The sequence below is a fragment of the Glycine max genome, chromosome 7 (assembly GCF_000004515.6).
Source record: "Glycine max cultivar Williams 82 chromosome 7, Glycine_max_v4.0, whole genome shotgun sequence".
In the NCBI taxonomy this organism is placed as follows: domain Eukaryota; kingdom Viridiplantae; phylum Streptophyta; class Magnoliopsida; order Fabales; family Fabaceae; genus Glycine; species Glycine max.
This window is the reverse complement of record NC_038243.2, coordinates 31510563-31534227: the sequence shown is the minus strand read 5'-3', so window position 1 is coordinate 31534227 and position 23665 is coordinate 31510563. Positions and strand designations below refer to the sequence as shown.

Sequence of the window (23665 nt, the reverse complement as noted above, 5' to 3'; positions counted from 1 at the left end):
TTATCATATTCTACATTAACTATTTTATAAAATAACTCAAGGTTGATGCTGGCATAAGTTGTAACATTCATACTATTCATTCTTCATACATCGGTAATTAAACTTGTTTCACATCACAAAATACATCATAATGATGACCTAATTGTTCAAACCAAAAGGTATAACATTTCAAAAATAACATACACACATTGTTCAAACCAAAAGGTATGACATTTCAAACATAACATACACACATTGTTCAAACCAAAAGGTATGACATGTGAAACATAAAATACATACATCACTTAAAAAGTTACAATTTTTTAAATCAAAATAACAACTAATTACTCAGCTTTTATATGCTTGTTGGTCGATAGCTCTTATGTTGTGAAGTTGTCACTATCAAACTGACTACTTCCTTGCTGATCAGACGTTTTTTTTGCAAGAATTACAAAGGCAACATTTCCAGGATCATATTCAGATGACTTTGACAATGAAGGCTGTGTAACAATACATATATTATTAGTAAATAACAATTATTAGTAAATACAATACAATAATAATTAAAGTGATTCCCAGTAAAAACAAATAATGTAAACAAATAAATAAAATGTCTACTGTAGGATGGTAATCTTGTTGTGATGAAGATGCAGCACTAACATCGGCTGACTTGTTGCTTATACATTGTTCATCCTGCAAGTAAGAATAGATTGATAAGAAATTTTTTTTTAACATCTACGAATTACACTGACATGGACAAATTATTATTACCTGTAGACCTAGCGTGGATATCACTGACTGTATATGATGTTCCTGTTCACTAAAATCCAACACGGATGATTGTTGCATCTGTATACGGTGTTTGAATCTGACAACCCAAGTTTTACCCAACAATTGATCAACACACGCAGGGAACACCTTGATCTCATCACCACTCTACAAATAAAAAACCATTTTAAATACACATTTGTGTTCATTGATCATTTTGTAATATAATTGTAATATAAATAACTTACCGCAATCAAATCTTGACGACATTCATCTGCAGTTTTACCAAATATTTTGATACATACTGCATCCCAAAAATGGAAGTTCGCCTTCTCCCCATTCTGTTCCATCTTGACAACTAACTTATATCTAGACCAACAAAGCATTGTTACAGAAAACAGTGAATCTGGATGACTTAAAGAACAGAAATTCGAATAACTATTCAATTCGTATTCGGCAAAAAATAAATGTTACCTTGGAATAGTGTGAGTAACATGATTCTGGCACGAACGGCAGGCTGCACCTATTTTTAATGGATCAAAAGTGGTTGTACAGTATGGACAACTGTCATGACTCCATGGAGTATCAATCATCACCTCATCGACAGTGCCCACAGTCAAATAGTAACAATCCTAAATAAGTTTAATTCATTTAGAAAATTTATAAGAAATTAGAAATATCATAACAAAGTCCTCGGCTAACTATACATTAAGTTCATCACAAATTGATAATATCATAACAGATTAAGTTCATAAAATCAATATAATAATAATCTAAAAACAATGCCTTTAAGTGGTAATACTTGAAAATGATAACGACTCTCATCATTTTAAATTAACAACAGTTAATAGACTTACCTGTCGCAGAGTCTTTATTGCACCAAAGCTCACTATTTGAGCATTATGCAAAAACTTATCTTGGCAATTCTGGGTAGATTGTGACTGAGAAACACCACCCTCATCATCTAGACCGCCAATATAAAATGGCACACGTAAACTGCATCAATTAACAATTTAAATTTATACCTGTACCAAACTGATTAATAACCCAGCAAACAAATTCAAATCATTCATTGTACCTATCATGGAATTGTTGAATTTCGTTTTTGTCACCATTCACATACAACTTCGAACCATGCTTTATATTCTGTACACTGAGGGGATACTTGTCTGCAAAAAATATAACTCATATAATGCATTCATAAATTGAAGTTAACAATGAAACATTTAATAAATGGAGAACGACTTAATACTGACCCTTGGGTTCTTTGATCTTAGCAAGAGTTAGCATAACAACCAATGGCTTTTGCCCAAAATGGTTTTTCTCAATAGCATCATTCAGCTGAAGAACATATTCCTCCCACACAGTCATGATGATCTCAACATGACTATAACATAACAAAACATATGCATACATGTTGGGTCTCAATTGGGGTAGAATGACAAAGTTAAATTTGATTACAGATCACAGAATACTACAGAGGTGGATTAAAATTAAACAGACCTATTGTCTCTCAACTTGACAGTCACTCTGTATGCTGGATTAACTGTTTTGCGTTCAATCACTTCAGCAATAACACCCACAATATCTATTTACATTGCAGACAGAGTAATGCTAATTATGTTAAATATATTCATACCAACTAATGATTCGTACAACAATGATGCCTACCAAAAAAATAAATTGCATACCAACTAAAGTATCAAGTTTTGCAACGCCTGAAATTATATCAGCAAATGAAGTAATGACATGAACATTAGGAGGAATCTCATGTCTGTCCACCTCTTTGACAGACGTTGTCTTCACAAAATAAACCAAATATTTAATTGCATTCACTTTGTAGTCAGAATGAGTATCAACAACCTTCACGTTCTGAATAACATATACACCACCACAACGCAACTTGGGCTCAAATTCAGGGAACAATTCTTGCCATAGAGTTGCCCCAATCTTTGTACCCTGCAACAAATACAAATGACACTTGTCAGTTAACTAAAGATGAAAAACTTGTTAAACTGAACAACATTTAAATTACCGTATGGTCCATCAACACCATCTCAATGGATTGTCGACCATTATGTTTGTTAAGACGCCATATATCAGTTATTCGCACGACAATCTTCCAAGTACCTTTCTTTGTATGCAGTTCACATAGGAGGTTTTCTTTGCGAGACATGACTACAAAGAAAAAATTTATGTGAACCATTGAACAAATAAAAGAGGATTGAAAAAAATAAATGAGGAAAGAACAAACCTGCAGATCTTCTCTTCGGCTACTTGGTTATTCTCCGCCAACAGACAACCAAATTAAAGACTATTGAACAAAAATGAGGGTAGCCAAAGTAAATGAAAACAACAACAAAAAGTACTAAAACATGCACATGCAATATCAACAAAGGTCGAACCTTTTGGCTTCATGGCATACACCAAAACACAACAAATCTGGGTTTAGGAAACGATAAAGAAGTGAAAAAACCAAACATACCAAACCAACCCAAACAAAAACGAAGACCAAACACAACAAATCTGGTAGACATGTCCAAAGGTCTAACCTTTTGTATCGTTGTCCTGCAAAAACTTAAGAATAAAACAAAAACGTATTCACTGATAGACATGCATCATCAAAAAGACCTAAACCAGTATACATCGATATTCAAACCTCATCATACATTCCAACCCAAGCTGAATAGGAAAAACAAAAATGACAAAGAATGCCTTATAAAGAATGCACATGCATCCTAAAAAAGGGTTCACAGCCAAAAATCGTTCACAGACACAAATAACCAACTAAAAATGGAAAACATTGGTATAGGAAAATAGAAACAAATGACAGAATGAACAAAGGTCGAACCTTTAGGAAACGATAACATAATGATAAAATGGCAAAAGGTCTAACCTTTTGTATCGTTGTCCTGCAAAAACTTAAGAATAAAACAAAAACATATTCACTGATAGACATGCATCATCAAAAAGACCTAAACCGATATACACCGATATTCAAACCTCATCATACAGTCCAACCCAAGCTGAATAGGAAAAACAAAAATGAGGAAGAAAACCTTATAAAGAATGCACATGCGTCATAAGAAAGGGTTCACAGCCAAAAATGGAAAACCTTGGTATAGGAAAACATAAACGAATGACAAAATGAACAAAGGTCGAACCTTTTGTCATGTTGGCCTGCGAAAACTCATGTAGCATAACAAAAACACGTAATATACACCGATATACCTAAGGTGAGTCCAACGATAAATGCAAAGGAGAGCTAATCGAAACGGGAGAGCATTCAAAACCCAAAAACCAAAAGCCACAACGGAAATGGAAAATGGAAAGGCGTGTATACATGGCAAACCAAGCTGAATAGCAAAAACAAAAATGAGGAAAAAAGAGCACCTACGGTGAGTCCAACGATAAATGCAAAGGAGAGCTAATCGAAACGGGAGAGCATTCAAAACCCAAAAACCAAAAGCCACGACGGAAATGGAAAATGGAAAGGTGTGTAGCAATGGAAAGCGTGGGACATCGAAAATAGTGCATAATTTGAAAAGGCGCATCGGTAACTGAAGGGTTATGTACAAAACAACAAAAGCAATTAATGGCAACCGATAAGACATTTTTGGGCGGGAATGATAAGCGTTGGCATTGCGACACGTAGGCACTGGCAATGCCACGTAGGCATTGTCAGGGCCTTGTTTGTATCATGATAGATGATGTCTTACTAAGCCAAATATAGTATTTAAACATTACTCCTTTGTCCCACATAGTGTGGAATTTTTATAATTAAGTCCAACTTATTTAAGACGGTTTTTAATAAAACTGTCATTGACAAAAAACATAAGTTTAGACTTCACTCTCGCGCCCTGTCCTATCTCTTGCGACATTGGATCCCCTAGCCTCTCTTTCGCCTCCTGCCTTCCCTCTTGCGACATTCCCTACCTTTTATGCCCTGCCCTCCCTCTTGTGATTGTCCCTCCCTTTCGCCCCTTACCCTCCCTCTCGCGACGTTGGATTCCCTCCCTTTTGCTCCCTACCCTCCCTAGCTCTCGCGACCTGCCTCACTGTGGAGCTGGAACTGTACGTCAATTTTGATGGTCCATTAGGTTCTCTTTTGCTTTGCTTGTTTTTTATGGTATTTCGAGACTGTGTGCTTCCATTTGACATTAGGGATTCCATTTTGCTTCTTAGCTTCCTCTTCGCATCATGTTCTAGAATGTGCCTATTAATGAAGAATATTAAAGTTTTCCTGATTTTATGTCTTAGCTTGCTTCCATTTAACTAATTAGGATTAACTGAGGAACATGAAATTGAATTGGCTTTAAATTTTTCTAAAAACCCAGAATATTTAAATTACTTTTGGGAGTTTCGGGGTCGGCAAAGAATGACTTACATGAAGAAGTTAATAGCAAAGCGACAATGAAGGAGAGAACTTGAGGATGATATTTAGAAAGGTTATATGGAAATAAAAAGTTATAATTTGTGTTCATTGTTAGGTTTTATAGTTTGGATATTAACATTAAACTCCTTCTTTGTTTTTAGTTCATTCTTCAATATTCAATTTCTTTCTGTAGTCTGAGTTCTCAGTTTTGCTTCCCTTAAGTGCTGACTATCGTGAAGTCTGCAAAATATTTCACATTGTATAAAACATTTGGGAAAAGAAATTAGCTCTTTAATTTTTGAGTTTTTTCCTGCCAAGGTTATGTATATTTGAATGTAGCAGATTTTTGAGTTGTCAAATCCACTCTGGTAACTTATTGAACTTCCCTCATAGGTAAAGCTTTCGAAGCATAGGCAGGGATGAAATAAGATGCAAACATTGACTTCAACTCCAATTGTTTGAATATGTAGTTTCTCCAAGTTTTTCACCTCATTTATTGAGGCAAATAGAGCACTTCCCTATTCTTTCTTAACATAATTCAACCCTAAGTTCCTTAATTGCGTCAGCATTCCCAGTTCTCTGCTTAGCTCTACTCCATCATCATCCATAGTTAGCTTTACATGAGACAATGTTTGTAGGGATGTCATGCCTCCAAGACCCTTCCTCAATGGAGACAATTCCTCATCATCAACCAAAAGATGTCTTAGCATTCTAAGCTTGAGAATCTCCTTTGGCATTTCCTTGACATATGTTCTCCTTATGTCTAAGGTCTCAAGGTTATGAAGTTTGCCAATAAATTTCAGAAGCTGCGTTGGCATCATTGAATATCTTAAGTTTAAATACTTCAAGTGTGCTACATTCCCCCAATTTTCAGGAACACAACTCAATGGACTATCTTGAAAATCAAGTACATTCAATAGTTTGTACTTTGTAGGGATTTTTTGCACAAAGTTGTGAGTATCTGTATCCCATTTTTGGTTACTAAGAGTCTCGATGAGTGGATATGTCAAGTGAGCAAAGGACTAGTTAAAAGTCTACACACAAACCTTATATGAGGCTTATATGTCATTATAAACAAAACAACATACTTTGTTAGCAATAATTTCTCTTTTCATCATTATAGCTAGCTTGGGAGATTGATGCAGCAACATGATGCGCTAAAAGTCTTTGAATATATCATGCAATTATAGGACACTTGTGCTACATTCACTGTCAATCTATTTCATTAATATAATTTACTTTTGCCTTTTCGAAAAATAGTGCAGTTTTTTTTAATTGTTGACTAATAGAAATAACTTTTATGAATTGTGAGGAGTAAAATACTTGGAATAGACATGTTCTTGAGCTCAGTAAAATACTAAAGACTCCTTAGTTTATTTGATATTCAGGCAGAACTGATGTGATTTCAGTCTTTGTATAAGGTAAAGAAAACTTGGAACAAAACACTCAAAAAAAAGAAAGAAATTAAATAGACAGAAACATGATATTTTATTGCATAAAACATGTGTTTGAAACATGTGTTTGGATCACATTGTCTTTTGATTCCCCCTTTCCCAAATTTATATGACACCATAATATCCAATTACACAATTAAAAATATCTTATTTGTATATGTATATCGGGTCCACCAAAATTGTTGAAGGTGTTCCTCTTCAAATGGCTTTCCTCTCCTGCTACCTGTGTAGCTTCTTCCCTTTTATATAATATTCTAGAGATGTTGCAATTAACTGACGAGGTATGGCCTCTCAAGATACTTATGCGCTTAACTCCAAGAGATATTGCATCAATTAGTTTTGTTTGTAGAGACTGTGCATGGTGTAAGAACACTTCGATAAGACTATTGAAGCAGTAGCATGGAGTAAATTGGTTGTTGAAGGTGTTTTGAACCTTCACACTTTAATTTTTGTGCTTCTGCACTTGGTAATGATGAATGACTTAACAATAGCAAATGTGTGCATTGTCGCTAGTAATGTTTGGTTTAGTACAGACCTTAGTTATGAGGGAGTTGGCTTCGAAAAGTTTTTACCAGTACTACCTATTTTAAGTTTGGTTTGGCACGAACAATCTTCAAAGGCATGTTGTTTTACTGATATTTAACTACTTGTGCAAGAGTTGATATTGTGTAGAGTTTAAACTCCTTATATTCTACCATAAGTTGAAGACTTTTTAAGAACTGCTTGTGTTTTTGAACCCCTTGTCACCATTTTGAAAGCTGAAACCAGGTTTGAATTAATCTCTAAAATTTTAATTATTAAATTCTTAATTGTGTTTCTATTGTATTATGAGTAGTTCTTAGTTATGAAGGAGGTTTTGTAGTATCTGTGGTTGGAATGAAGAGTTAATGAAATGAAAGTTATGGTAAGAAAGAATAGTCAATACCATATATACAATAAATTTAACATTTGTTAACCTTTGGTGCTTTGCCTTTATTTGGTTGGGCACTAATGGTGGGTAAGAGACTTTCTACGAGAAGCTAGTGACATAGTAGGTTCATTATAAATCACAGTATGTGTATGTTGGCCATAGTCTTTTAATTATATTAAGAAAATGCCATATCTTCCATTGGGTTGACTTTGGTAGATGTTTGTAGCCTATGAGGCAAAACACCTAGGCTTACCAATTAGTAAATTTGGCATCAAGAAGCTATTGAAATCTTGTATAGAACAAGAAAATTAAGTAAAGTAAATCCAATCATATCATAGCATTCTTAGTAAAATATGTCACATGAGAAAGAAATATGGGAAAACATTGCATTACCTCATTGGCTACATCTTCATCATCCTTGTACCCCAGTGTTTCCAAAATTCTACATATTAAAGTGAGATCTCTTCTAGAACAAGCTTCACCAAAAGGTGTCAATGGAACTGCTTCCTTTGATGGGGCAATCTCATCTGGTATGCCCAACAAAACTTGTGATGGAACCTAATAAATAACACCATATTTAAACTGAATAAATTCTTATGCTTCCATGGAGTTTCCCTAATTTGGTAAAATACAAGCCAACCAAGTTATGTTGATCCTTGATTGACTTGCGATAGAGGAAACTTCAGACAAAAAACTGGGAGGGAAAAGGAAAAGCATACTGAAGTTTCTTTCTAAAGAGGAGTTAGAGCAGTCACAAGTGACAAGGCGTTTGGCCTCTCACGAGGTTCATATTGTAAATAGCGCCAAGCCAATCTCACTATCTCAATTCCATCATCATTTGAAATATGACCTTCCAAACATGAGTCTACCAATATCAGAAAGTGTTTGCCTCGTGTTAGGTCAAGTGCCTACATGTAAAGGGATTATACACACTTTTTATTCATGAACTCTATAATTGTTCTAATAATTTTTTAGCCAAATTGGAAACCTAGTAAAATTCAGGCAAAATTTGCCAAATTTCTACGAATCAAATATTCATTGAACAAGATACCATTGAATTAAAACAAAGAGAAAGTAGAAAGTTGGGAGTATACATGACTGGGTGGAATATTCTTGCCACTGATAAGTGTCATATTTTAGTTATTTTTGGGATTAAAATATCTTTTGATTGTAATATTTTCTTATAAACTACCCTTAAATCTATTTGTTTTATATATATTGTACATTTACTGATGTTTTTGTTTAAATATGAAAGATTCATTCATGATTTTGTAGGTTTTGATGGTTGTTTATTAGATTCAGAAACAAAGTCAAAAGAAAGGGTAAAATGGTCATTTTTCCAAGATTTCAGACATCCATTTGCCCATACTAGCATCCATATCGCTTGGGCTAATAAGATTTCTTCATCCATAAGCAACCAACTCACCTGGGCGAGCTATAGCTCGCCTAGGCGAATTGGTGCCTTTAGCACTAAGTCATAAATTCGTTTGGGCGAGCTACAACTCACTTGGGCGAATTTCTCAGCACCTGCTTTTTTCTATAAATAGCCATGTTTAGGAAGTTAAAAGAAGATTGAGAAGCAGAGAGAAAACGTGAGAAGCTGAGGAAGAAGAAGAACCAAGTAGAAAGTGGAGCCCAAGTGCTGCAGAGTTATGACCATTGACCGCATCCTTCATCATTTCTCTTGTTAGTCTTGTGCTCTACGTAATGATCAGTTAGTTTTTCTTAAGGATTGGATGTAATCTTTGTACCCTTATGTATCCCTTTTGGTATTATATATGTATGAATCTTTTCTACTCGTTATTGGTGATTCAATTCTACTCGTAATGCTTGATTCTATTTGATCACTAGTTTCATGAAATTGGATCTTAAGTTTGACTAGAAAGTACTCAGAATTTGAACTGAATGATTTTACTCTTTATGTTATGTTGCTAGGAATAGAGCATAACATTTTGATTGCAAAAAGCACAAGAATATGATTGTAGTGTTGGGGTATTTACTTCATATGCGAGGGATCGATATTTAGTAAATATTCTTAGGTCCCAAGTGCAAGGGATTGACTTGGGGTAACTTAATGTGTGCATCAGTTATGTTAGAAAATGATTCATATATGCTAATCTTATTAGGATACCGAGGGTATGAATGATGTAATTCAATCCTACATTTTCTTGAATTAATTAACTTCATTTTTATTATTTTCGTAATTTTACGTATTTCCAATGCACTGAATTCCGTTATTTCCATAAAATTCGTTATTCCCGCTATTCTTTTACTTTAAGTTATCTTTAGTTAGTTAAACCAAACCAATGACATTCGATTAAATTTGTACATAACTATTAAACTGATAACCTTTATCCGAATGAATTAAGTAACTCAAGTCCCTATGGAGACGAACTCTTTTTATAAATATGTAACCTGCAACGGCAATTGATACGCTTGCCAAAAGTTTAACAGCCACTCAGAAGATCAAGCAAGAGTGTGCCAAAACTGTATATTACACTTTCTGGGGTGATTCTTCCTGCCAAATTTCAAACAGCTGTGTTGGCTCGGTTAATAAATTGAATAAGTCAGAATGCATGAACATATCAAAATAGATATGGCCCTGTTCCAACTTCCAATACAACAAGCTACACCAATCTTGAAATAAACAATTTTTTCTACAAGTAGGAAAATTGTAAGAACATAATGCCTATACCAATGAATATGTCTATTCATTTTACTTAATTGAAGAGAAAAGACAACTTCTGCTTATGCAAAATCAATATAGGATAAACTGAAGATATAGATAGTAATACTATATAATTCTACTAGCTAGGGTACAACAATCTAAACTGTGTTTTTGGTAGCATTGAACACCACACTACTAGAAAATACACTTTCAACATTGGTTATTTAGAACATTCTACATCGGTTCTAAAACCGATGTTGAATGTATGAATGTTAACATCGGTTTTGGAGAACCGATGTTAACATACATATGACAACATCGGTTCTCCAAATACCCGATGTTAAACACAATGAACAACAGCAAAAAAAGTGTAGGCATGATGAACGTTGACATCGGTTTTCCAGTAAAACCGATGTTAATATGTTAGTTTAACATCGGTTTTCTAGAATAACCGATGTTAATGTATGCCCTTAACATCCGTTTTTCTAGAAAACCGATGTCAACGTTGATGATGCTTACACTTATTTGGTGTAGTTCTTTGTGTATAACATCGGTTAATTATGAATAACCGATGTTACTATTCAAATATTCACATTGGTTATTTATAATTAACCGATGTTAATGTACAATAGTTGACATCGGTTATCCACAGATAACCGATGTTAAAATACAAACGCTGACATCGGTTATATACAAAAAACCGATGTTAATATACAAACGTTAACTTCGGTTTTCTATTATAACCGATGTTGGTTATGATATTAACATCGGTTTTTGTTAATAACCGATGTTGTTTTCAAATATTTTTTTTTATATATACTTTCTATTTTTATAGTAAACCCAAAATTGTACCTGTCAAATGCAATTTCAGGAGGCCCAATTCACAGCAAATAAACATTTTATTCTGCTTTCAAGCAGTTTTAATGATAATAAACATCAAATAATTGATTTATATATTATAAAGAACAATCAACAAAGGAATTCAATGTTCGTGTTACATAGAAAATGTAAAAAATGTCAAAAATGTTAAAAAATGTCCCTAAATCCTAGGCCTGATCTCTAACTCGGAGATAAAACTGTGCCCACTGAATCCGCAATGCTTTTAATCTCTCGGGCTCCAATGGTCTAGGGTCGTTAAAATACTGCATGATTAAATAAATCATATTAAGTTAATAATGTAATACAAATTATAAATAAATCGATTTTCTTTGAAATAAACTTACCGTTTCCCAATTATTTCTAAAACTTCCTAAAATGATGGTGGACATCCAGTGCATGACATAGTAGCCGCACTCAGTAGTTCCTTTTTGTCTATTACACTAAATACATAATGAAATTTGGATATTAATTAAACAACTAGTGTACAGACACATAAAGAAATATATATGTCGCAACCTACCCTTCGGCGGGAGGGCGACGCATGACTCGCGGGATGCGTGTTCCACGAAAGGAATACGCGCGGAGTCGCCACCAACGTTTATTTGAGGAAAACGTCGGAAAAACCGGAAAAGACGCGATCTACGAACTTTTAAGTGAAAGGCTCAGAAGTTGTATTTACGCACGGGGAAGGTATTAGCACCCCACACGTCCGTCACAAGGGACGGCAGCCTTTAATCGAATGTGCAAACATGACTTTGATTTTTACGTTCCCTTTTATGTCCTTATATCCTTTATACCCTTTTTATATTTTTTTCTATTTTTGTGGTCGACAAGGGTGTTTCCCTTTGCTCCTACGTATTCCCCAATTGTGATGAGGAAATTAGACCTACGTAGTTCTTTCTTATGCGTGAATCAAGTGATTCTTTTTTACTTGAAAGGTGATCATTTTAAGGCGTTGGACCTTTAAGAATGATCCATTTTACTTGGTAAGAAACAGAAATGATAAACTTTCAAAATCCTATTTTTGTGGACGAGCTTGACTAGGCGAGTTGATTTTAGCCTTAGTTTCACTTTAGTTATTAGCCAATTTAATTAAGAATGAGAAATCCCAAAGAGAAAACGTCCGATTGATTTTTCGCTTTATTTTACTAAAAGGTATTTTTTTATTATTATATTATTATTTTACCTCTTTTTTTATTTCCAACGTGGTTACGGCACGACCGAACGGTCGGAATTCATCTTAACCGAAATCAACGGATGATACAATTCAAACGATCGGTGGGAATTTATTTTATTGTTAGATTAAGCGAGAAATGACTTAAATAAATGGCTTAAGCACGTCAAAAGGGGGTATAAAAAGTAAATGAAAACGAGAATAAAAATACATGAAACAAAATGTGGACCACCACGGGTACATAGAATGAATTGAAAAGCTTGGTTTGAGGTACTTTGATGCAATCCTCCCTAGGAAGGGACCAATCACTAGAACCATGAGCAAGAGGCTCCAAGAAGATTGGGCTAGAGCTGCTGAAGAAGGCCCTAGGGTTCTCATGAACCTTAGGGTAGATTTCTGAGCCCATGGGCCAAGGTTGGGTCCAATTATCTTTGTACATATTAGACTAGGATGTCATTATATTTGGTCCTTGTATATAGGGCTCCATATTGTAGGTAGGGTACCCTAGAAATATAGGATTTTTCAGCCCTTGTATTTTTGGGCACCTAGACTAGTTTTTGTATTAGGGGTAGTTTTGTAATTTCACATGCACTAAGTGGATATTTGATGTGTGTGGTTGGAAATAAATTTAATTGAATTGGTAGAAGCCCAATCCAATTAAATTTTAGAGGGGGAGGTGAGCATTTGCTTACTACACCCCATTGCTACATCATATAGTCACACTTTGTGCATGTCCTTCATGCTTTTCATGCCTCATGACACCTAAGCACACTTAGTGGAGAATCTTGTAATTGATCTTGGATTAGTGGGCTGAACCATAACTAAAATTCACTAATCATAATTAGTGAAATTTTGGCTCCAAAGTTTGGCTCCACAAATTCAATTTCAAATTCAAGTGAAATTTGAATTTCCCTCCAATTTTGTGTGACACTTAGGCTATAAATAGAGGTCATGTGTGTGTATTTTTTTCAACTTTGATTATTTGAATATTAACTTCAGATTTCAGAGCTCCTTTTGAGCACAAAATTTCGTGCTCTTCTCTCCCTCTCCCTTTATTCATCTCCTTCTTCCTCCAAGCTCTTATCCATGGCCTCCTATGGTGGTGAGCTTCTTCTAGACTCATCTTCTCCTTGAAGTGGCGTCTCCTCTCTCTCTTCCTTCTCCATTCCGCTGCCATTTATCTTCCAAGAAGCAAAGGAATCCATTGATGAAGAAGATCCTAGGCCTACAAGCTCCAATGGAGCTTGCATCATACTTACCCGTTGAAGACTGAAGAAAACGAAGAACGAACGATGAATCTTGAAGAACGGTCGAGAATCTTCGCGTAATTACTCACGGAAACGTTACGGAAGCGCCTCGGCTTGGATTTTCTTCACGAAACTAATTTTCCTCAGCTATTTCGAGAGAGAGAGAGAAAAGTGCCTAAGGGGCTGAACCCTTTTCTACTTCACTTCTCCCCCTATTTATAGAAAATTGGGGGAGAAGCTTGCCACCCAGCTCGCCCAGGTGAGCTCAGCTCGCCCAGGCGAGCAAGGTTGCTTCCTCCAGAAGCAACAACCTTCTGGAGGAATCTTCTGGAGGGCCCAAGTGGGCCTAGTTGCTATTTGCACCCCCATTTTTACTAAATACACCCCCCTGCCTTTTTTGGTGATTCTTTTTTCGTAAAGTTACGGAAACTTACGAATTTCGTAACGATACTTGTTTTCTTTCCGTAATGTTACGGAACCTTGCGGAATATTACGGAACCTCACTAATTGTGCAATGATGCTTCCTTTTGATTTCCAGTGTGTCACGGAACCTTACAGATTGTGCATCAATATTTTCTTTTGATTTCCGGCACGTCACGGAATTCCACAAATTGCCTAATGATGGGTGCCAAGCACCTCAAAATGACCAAACACAAGTTGCATGCCACCAAGCACAGGTCCCCGGACGAAATTAGGGTATGACAATATATAAGTGGAAGTTTTATGTAAATGACGTACCTTGACGACAATCCACCTAGCAGGAGCCTTTGACTTAGGCTGTGGAGCATCATCAAGACCCTTGATAGCACTGTTCCATATGAGTAACAATTAAAAACTGGTGTTGTACATTGAGGTATTACAATGCAAATGTATTGAAAAGAACACTAACCTATTAATAATCCCCTTAAGGTAGTTGTCTGGCCTGTTATGCAATGAACAAAACCAGACAACTAAGTGTTCCTTGGGCAGGATGACCACCATCTGCCAATGTCCACTGCAGTGGAACCTAAAATGGGTTAGTACATTAGTAAACATTAATTAAATTTTGTTATTTTGTGACTTACCCATTTAGGTAGGCTCCAAGATACAAATCGCGTTGTGAACTCTGCATCCAACTCTTTATGTAACTTTCAGATTCAAACTGTGATTGCCCATACCTCTGAATGGATAGAGGCTCGAGGAATCCATAGATATCGAAATTCCCCGCTCGCATACATGTTTCAGTGAGATGCCTGTTTATGTTAAGTCAAAGTTAAATATTTATGAATTGAAAGCCATAACTTAGGTAAATAAAAGCCTTTTATATAAAGACTTACAGAATCCACAACTGTAACACTGATATGCTGAGACATTGACCACCGTGTGCGATTTCGGAGAGGTCTTCATGCTTTATGTACAGGGGGAAATCTGGATTAACGACCCCGAACACGGTGGCATCCCATCTAACCTGATAAGGCCTCAAGAAAAGCTCTGAGATGGTCAATGTCATCAGATAACGCGGATCATCGACCTCCGGATCGGGCTTCGGAGGTGGTTTTGGCGGAGACACAGCTACCTGTTCATGAAACAAAGTTAAATAGCCTAATTTGAAAAGAAGAAACATATAGTAAGGACAATAAGTACCTGCTGTGATAAAGACTTGACCAGATGTGTCGGCCAAGCAAGGAAGGTGTGAAGTGCCTGGCCCACTAAGGAAACCTCATCAGTGGGTACAGGAACTGGAGCATCTGCATCTCTAACCTCCTTCACACTCACCTTTACTTGGCCAAGCAACAAAGGAGTGTTATGAACAACAGTGGATCCCTCATAAACTCTCCCGATGGCAACCAGGCGGGCAGGATCTGCTTCTATGTACAAGCCGCACCTGTCAGAGTCACCGGTCTCAGGATCGTTTCCTGAGGGATCAACACAAATCCCCTTTGAGCTCACTCGAGGACCGGAGGGACCAGGACCAACCAGAGGCTTAGGAGGCATTGCAAGTCCCTGAGATTGCATCTGCGACTGAAGGTGGCTGAAGGATGCCATGACCTGCCTCGTCACTTTCTCTATGATGGACTCCTCTAGCTGGTCCCTGATCTGCTGAGTCAGCTGGTGTAATTCGTTAGGAGGCAGGGAGGAAGCGTTGTGGGATGTCCGTGGAGCCGATCCAAAGTATTGCTTGATGGTGACACCGGCTCCAATACCACAGACACGTCCAGGGTGCTCTGGACGTCCAATAGCAGCGGCCAGAACATCCTGACGTCCATGGGGGACGAACGATCCCTGTGTGGCCTGCTCCTCAAACGAATCCTGCATAGAAAACACACAGTGGTACATGACATTCTCAAAATATTCAAACATAATTGTAATGGTTAGTTGAACATGACTTACAATCTTCTCAGCGATTTCCTTTGCGGCCTCAGTCGTCATCTCCCCTGTCTTCTTCGTGCGGGCCATCTTCCACTTCACGTGGCGTCTGACCGAGGATGGAGGGTCGATGACGCCATCAACGCTTCCTGACTGTGCAGCTTCCTGCATCTTCTTCTTGGTCTTCTCAGCCAGGAGCTTCTGCTCCAAATAATCATAACCCCCACGAGACAAAACGTGGGGGGCAGTATTCTGCTTCTGGATGGCCTGTGCCTTCATGCGCACATCCTGAAAAAATTAAACAATAATGTTTGAAATGGGTAGAATGAAGTATAACAACATCATGTTTAATATGAAAAACAACTTAAATGGCAAAGGAACATACCACCCAAGAAGGGTCTCTGCGAGTCTGGCAAAACTGGGCCCATTTTTCCTTGCTGATGCCGTATTTGTCACAGACAGTGTCCTCGACACCGTCCTGATCGGCTGCAAGGGCCCATTTCCTCGTGAGGTCTAATTTAAACTGCCTCCATCTCTCCCCCACGGTCTGTAGTAACTTCCTTTTCGTCCTACTGTCAGAAGCCTCTGGGATATCAAATTCCGCCTGACAACATGAAACAAAGTTTATTTGTTACAATAATGAAATTTTTTGGCTATTAATTACACACAATCAAATAAGAAAAGAGAAATACCTGAATATCCTCCCAAATCAGGTCCTTCTGAGCAGTAGGGACCTCCTTCCAGTTCTCGTAGGTGATGTCCACCTTATCACGTGCCACAATCCCCAAATATGTTCTTAATTTCTTCTTGTGGGGACCGTCGGCCTTCCCTGTAGCAGGATCAACATGCACCACTGGTCTCTCAACACTAGGTGGTCTAGTGGACAACGATCGTAGGCGTGAGGCTTTGCGTGTCCACTTCACGGCAGACGTCGAAGCCAATGCGTTCGAAGTAGGAAGAGGAGGAGGAGGAGAAGGAGGAGAAGGAGGAGGAGGAGTAGTGGAGGCAGGTGGAGAACCCATGATCTTTTATACAATAACATACAAAATTGGATTAATGAAAAGAGGATTAGTCATACGTTTTTTTTGGAAGGCAAAAGTATAAGATTATTAAACAAAACCCCACCACATAAGGAGACAAGACAAATTAACCAAAGGACTCTGAAAGATAGGTAGTTGTGCTTTTTAATTGTGATTTCATCCATGTTTTCTTTGATATTGATTTTCTTAGGACTTCATCCATGTTTTGACAGCATTTGATTTTCTTTTTTGCAGAAAAGAAAGAGGGGAACGAGCAACAATTTGAAGGTTGTACATTCAGGAACTACAGAATTCAAAATAGCTAGTAATAAGAGGGATTTGTTTTTGGGATTTTCTGAGCACCAAGAGCGGCTACGCAAGAAGCTTGCACTTGAGGAGGGAAGGATATTTGCAGCTAATGAACAACTTTCTTAACTATTTGTCCTTCAGATTTTACTGTTTTTTTTCTTATATGTAAATATAAATAATATAAGGTTATGCCATAGGGACATGGTCATTTTTACCCCTAACAATCTTAGAAGTAAATATAGACCATGTTTTTACGCCATACCCTTATACCATTTATATTTACATATTAGCAAAAAGAAACAGTAAAATCTTAACGACAAATAGTTAAGAAACTTGTTCATTAGCTGCAAATATCCTTCCCTCCTCAAGTGCAAACTTCTTGCGTAGCCGCTCTTGGTGCTCAGAAAATCCCAAAAACAAATCCCTCTTATTACTAGCTATTTTGAATTCTTTAGTTCCTGAATATACAACCTTCAAATTGTTGCTCGTTCCCCTCTTTGAGAATGAGGAGGATCTTCATAGGACTTCATCCAGCTAATGTTTGTCGGCAGTTTCATCATCCACCACCCTTTTCTTCTATGCCTTCTCACGTTCATTGTTGTTAAACCCATATTTATGCCTTCTTCCCTTCATGTCTTGTTTGATCACAACTTTAGCTGAATCTCCCATCTTCAGCATAGTTGAATCTCCTGTCTTATTGTCCAATGCCACATTTTGATGGCCTGTATCTCTTTTGTTCGTATGTTCTACTGCTTCAGCTTCACAATGCATAGAGCAATCAGAATTTTTGAGTCATCACCAAAGGCTTCTGCATCAGCGTTGACACTCTCCACCCTCTTTGGTTTATGCTTCTGTGTTTTCTTCCATGCTTCCTCCTTATAATTCTCAGATTTATTGGAGGTCCCACTAGAAGGATCAGCACCAATCCGTGCTTGTTCCTCCTCTACCAGCTCAATATCTTTCCTTTCACCTTTGCTTTTGAAAACTACACTGTAATTTACAAAACAAAAGTTGAAAGGAAAGATATTGACCTGATAGACAAGGAAGAAGCACAGATTGGTGGTGATCGTTCTAGTGCAACCTCGAATAAAGCTGAGATTTATAACGAGGAGGCACGAAAGAAAACACAGAAGCATAAACCAAAGAGGGTGGAGAGTGTCAATGCTGATGCAGAAGCCTTTGGTGATCACTCGGAAATTCTGATTGCTTTATGCATTCTGAAGCTGAAGCACTAGAACATACAAAGAAAAGAGATACAGGCCATCAAAATGTGGCATTGGACAATAAGATAGGAGATTCAACTATGCTGAAGATGGGAGATTCAGCTAAAGTTGTGATCAAACAAGACATGAAGGGAAGAGAGCATAAATATGGGTTTAACAACAATGAACGTGAGAAGCCAGAGAAGAAAAGGGTGGTGGATGATGAAATTGGCGACAAACATGAGCTGGATGAAGTCCTAAGGAGGCAAATTGAAACAAAAAACCGATGCCTCAATAAGAGAAAAATGTAGTTGTCACTTACTAGGTTTGGTGACCTCTGTCTCTGCAGAAAATTACATTAGCCGATGTTAATCAATTCTCCTTCATCATGATCATTTCGATTTGCATGAACGTCGTCAGCTTCTTCTTCTCCGACAACGTTACCAGTGATTTGAGCGGTCAAAGGACTAACATAGGTGTCCATGTATGAACCATCATCTTCTACATTAACACCAACTGTTTTGCCCTGCAGAACCACACACCACCTTTCATCACAAGGGTCTTGCACGTAAAATACTTGTCTAGCTTGTTCTGCCATGATGAAAGGGTCATTGTGGTAACCAAGTTTTTTTAGATCTACCAGGGTAAATCCTATATCATCGGTGCACACACCGGTGTTGCTGTCAACCCATTTACATTTGAAAACACATACTGTAAATTTCACATAATTAAGCTCCCAAATTTCATCAATGAACCCAAAGTACGGGATGGAAGCTACACAGGGATTGGCGTCATTGACACTTGCAAAGTGTTGAGATTCAGCCCTTAGGGTGACCCCGCTGTTCTGCATTGTACTTTTGTCATCTTGTGCTTTTGTGTAAAATGAATACCTGTTTATGTCGTATCCTTGCCAGGTTATAACATTTCTTTTAGGCCCATCTACTAGTTTTCTTAATGTTTCTAAAGCATTCTCATCTGCAAAGATTGTATCTTTAAACCAATCACAGAAAGTTTTGTTATGCTTTTTCAACGCCCAATTCTTTGACATTTTCGGATTATTCTGTTTGACTAAAGCTTCATGCTTAACTATGTATGGCAAAACTTCATTACTATTGTTCAAGACATACAAGTGAGCTTGTAACAAATCTTCTACACTTGGAGTGATCACCTGTAGTCCTCTTGAACCCTTACCACCCACTCTGTCATCATGCCGACACTCAGGAAGCCCAACAGCTTTAGCCTTCTCTAAGTATTCTGAACAAAATTCAATGGCTTCTTCTGCAATGTACCTCTCAACAATAGATGCTTCCGGACGATATAGATTCTTTGTATACCCTTTTAAGATCTTCATGTATCGCTCAACCGGGTACATCCACCATAGATAAACAGGACCACAACATTTGATTTCTTTGACCAGATGCACAATCAAGTGAATCATGATGTCAAAGAAAGCAGGGGGAAAATACATCTCCAACTGGCACAGTATAATTGCGGCCTCATTTTCCAACTCATCAAACATTACTGGATCAATCACTTTGCTAATTATAGCATGGAAGAAAAAGCACAGGCGAGTTATCGTGAACCTGACTTTGTTTGGCAAGATGTCTCGTATAGCCACGGCTAACAATTGTTGCATGAGCACGTGACAATCGTGAGACTTTAACCCTACAAGCTTAAGCTCCTTCAACTGCACAAGGCTCTTAATATTTGAAGAGTATCCTTGTGGAACCTTCACCCGACGAAGACACTGACAAAAACTTATCTTCTCCTTCTTGGACAAAGTATGGCAGGCTGGGGGCAAGTAAATTTTCTTCCCATCAGACCTTGGATGCAACTGTGATCTTATACCCATATCAGCTAGATCTTGACGGGTATTCAAGCCATCCTTCGTCTTGCCTTGAATGTTAAGGAGCATCCCAATCACACTGTCACAAACATTTTTCTCCACATGCATAACATCAATACAATGTCTAACGTCAAGATCACACCAGTACGGAAGATCAAAGAAAATGGACCTTTTCTTCCATATGCAACTCTGACTTTTATCCTTCTTTTGGGTCTTCCCAAATACAGTGTTCAGGTGTTGAACCCGCTGATATACCTGCTCACCAGTGAACGGTATCGGCGCAATATCATGCTCTTGACTTCCATTAAAAGCTTTTCTCAGTCGTCTGTAAGGATGATTGGGTGTTAGAAAGCGGCGATGCCTACTGTAGACTGTTTTTCTCCCATGTTTCAGTTGTGTGTAACTTGTATTTTCTTCACAGATGGGGCATGCATGATGACCCTTAACACTGTAACCGCTGAGATTCCCATATGCTGGGAAGTCATTAATGGTACAAAAAAGCATTGCACGCATTTCAAACGTCTCCTTGCGAAACGCATCAAACACTACAACCCCCTCGTCCCACAACTTTCTCAGATCTTTAACCAACGGACTTAGATAAACATCAATGTCATTTCCTGGCTGTCTTGGGCCCGATATCATCATAGACAACATCATGTATTTTCGCTTCATGCACAACCAAGGAGGCAAATTGTAAATTACTAGCAGAACTAGCCATGAACTGTGTTGAGTGCTTAAGGTGCCATATGGATTCATTCCATCACTGGCTAGTCCAAGTCTAAGATTTCTTGGCTCATTCCCAAAATTCAGATACAAACCATCAATCTTCTTCCACTGGGAGCAATCAGCCGGATGACGGACCATTCCATCAGAAATCCTTCCATTTGCATGCCATGTAAGGTCTTTTGCGTTGTCCTCGTTAGCAAATAGACGCTTAAACCTTGGAATGATTGGAAGATACCACAAAACCTTCGTTGGGGGGCCCTTGATGCAATCCTACTCCGCAAGGGCATTGGATAGAAAAACTCCAAGTAGATTGGGCCAGAGATGCAAGAGAAGGCCCTAGGGTTCTTATGAGCCTTAGGGTAGATTTCGGGCCCATGGGCTAAGTACGAGCCCGCTTATCTTTGTAAATATTAGATTAAGGTTTCATTATTTTTGGGCCTTGTATTTAGGGCTCCATAATGTAGGTAGGGTACCCTAGAAATATAGGATTTTTCAGCCCTTGTATTTTAGGGCACCTAGACTAGTTTTTGTATTAGGGGTAGTTTTGTAATTTCACATGCACTAAGTGGATATTTGATGTGTGTGGTTGGAAATAAATTTAATTGAATTGGTAGAAGCCCAATCCAATTAAATTTTAGAGGGGGAGGTGAGCATTTGCTTACTACACCCCATTGCCACATCATATAGTCACACTTTGTGCATGTCCTTCATGCTTTTCATGCCTCATGACACCTAAGCACACTTAGTGGAGAATCTTGGAATTGATCTTGGATTAGTGGGCTGAACCATAACTAAAATTCACTAATCATAATTAGTGAAATTTTGGCTCCAAAGTTTGGCTCCACAAATTCAATTTCAAATTCAAGTGAAATTTGAATTTCCCTCCAATTTTGTGTGACACTTAGGCTATAAATAGAGGTCATGTGTGTGCATTTTTTTCAACTTTGATGATTTGAATATTAAACTTCAGATTTCAAAGCTCATTTAGAGCACAAAATTTCGTGCTCTTCTCTCCCTCTCCCTTCATTCATCTCCTTCTTCCTCCAAGCTCTTATCCATGGCCTCCTATGGTGGTGAGCTTCTTCTAGACTCATCTTCTCCTTGAAGTGGCGTCTCCTCTCTCTTTCCCTTTCTCCATTCCGCTGCCATTCATCTTCCAAGAAGCAAAGGAATCCATTGATGAAGAAGATCCTAGGCTTACAAGCTCTAATGGAGCTGCATCAGCCCTTGTTGGACTTTTCATCAGAATTGCTTTCCTCTTCATCCTTCACTTTGTACCGTGAAGTCCCACAGATAGGGCATTTGGACATTTCTTGGAATTCATGCCTGTAGAGTATGCAATCATTGGGGCAAGCATGAATCTTCTGATACTCCATACCCATGGGACACAATATCTTCTTCGCCTTATAGTAACTTTTAGGCAGCGTGTTGTCCTCTGGAAGCAGATTGTGCACTACCTCAAGCAGTGAGGTGAAACTTTTGTCACTCCACCCATACCTGGCCTTCACATTAACCAGACTTAACACTGCAGACAACAGGGTTAAGGAATTCTTGCACCCTATATACAAAGGCTTCTTTGAATCACTCTGCAATCCTTCATACACAGGGGCGTGTGCTTGTTGAAAACACTCTTGTCCAAGGTCACGAATCATGTCTTCCAAGCGATCTCCCATTTCTACATCAAACGGTTCAGATTGGGACCCAGTATGCATGTCAGTCACTTCACCATGCCATATCCACGTCGTGTAATTCTTCTTCATCCCATCACACAATAGATGGTCCCGTATGTCGTCAAGTAGTTGTCGTCTTCCATTCAAACAGTTGATGCAAGGACAATAATATTTTCCTTCTTCATTCGGTCGACCTCTTTCTGAAGCAAATTGCAAGAACTGTTTGACGCCATCCTCATATTCTGGGCTCATACGACTTGCATTCATCCAACTTCGATCCATCTAAGCAATTCTATGCATGAAAATCTCACTTTTTTATTTATAGGTGTGGCCCTATCCCATTTAGGAAAACTGTCTTTTATGTTAGCTTCAATCGTCAAGGTTACCATTATTTACAAAAATTTGACTAAATTTTGGCAGCATTTCGCATTGGTCTCCAAGTACACGACATGACATCGGTCAAATGAATTTCCCGATAATCAAGTATGCACTCGGAGAACAACTTGAAATGCATTGAACCGAAATTTAATCAAATTAATGAAAATAATAATAACCTTCACGAATGAATCTAACATAAAAATACCAGTCTCCCCAAACTATCCAAACGGACAATTCAAGACTAAATACAATGACTAATGCAAACTGTCCGCAAGAGTCATTGCATTCAGTCTCAAACGGGAATCTAAGGTTCACTCATCATGAACAACAGTTGTTTATATAGCAAATTACAATGATCACATACAAGAACATACAAAAGGTAAAATTCAATTACAGGCAAATATAGACATCAACAGTTGTTTATGTATCTAATTTAAAATGCTGGGTTTGAAGGGTGCTTATGCTTTATTATTGTCGTTGGGTATATGTCTGTGTGTGTGTGTGTGTGTGTGTGTGTGTGGCTGTTTATGGTTATGTGTGTGTGTGTGTTTGTGTGTGTGTGTGTGTGTGTGTGTGTGTGTGTGTGTGTGTGTGTGTGTGTGTGTTTGTGTGTGTGTGTGTGTGTGTCTGTTTGTGGTTGGAGCTGTGTGTGCGTTTGTGGTTTGTGTGTGTGTGTGTGTGGCTGTGTGTGTGTGTGTGTGTGGCTCTTAGGATT

The 23665-nt window shown here is 37.9% G+C and overlaps 1 protein-coding gene and 1 pseudogene across 1 annotated transcript; both read right to left on the bottom strand.

Moving 5' to 3' along the window:
• Positions 1-359: 359 nt before the first annotated feature.
• LOC102667453 (uncharacterized) lies at positions 360-2923 on the bottom strand. Its single transcript, XM_006584302.2, has 11 exons — positions 2783-2923; positions 2439-2706; positions 2251-2335; positions 2004-2134; positions 1826-1916; positions 1605-1743; positions 1222-1379; positions 996-1116; positions 751-915; positions 598-672; positions 360-479 (listed from the first exon to the last, which is right to left on the bottom strand). Exons 1-11 carry the CDS (start codon positions 2921-2923, stop codon positions 360-362), a joined length of 1494 nt encoding a protein of 497 aa, XP_006584365.2.
• Positions 2924-5640: 2717 nt separating this feature from the next.
• The window catches only part of LOC106799300 (serine/threonine-protein kinase BSK5-like), a 32598-nt pseudogene continuing 14573 nt past the window's right edge, over positions 5641-23665 (bottom strand).

Excerpts from the sequence above, each read along its gene's own strand:
- LOC102667453 (XM_006584302.2), bottom strand. The coding sequence starts at position 2,923 with ATGTCTCGCAAAGAAAACCTCCTATGTGAACTGCATACAAAGAAAGGT. Across the intron at positions 2,707-2,782 it reads TGGTGTTGATGGACCATACG|GGTACAAAGATTGGGGCAAC; the intron begins GTAATTTAAATG and ends TATTTGTTGCAG. Across the intron at positions 480-597 it reads AACAAGATTACCATCCTACA|CCTTCATTGTCAAAGTCATC; the intron begins GTAGACATTTTA and ends ATTGTTACACAG.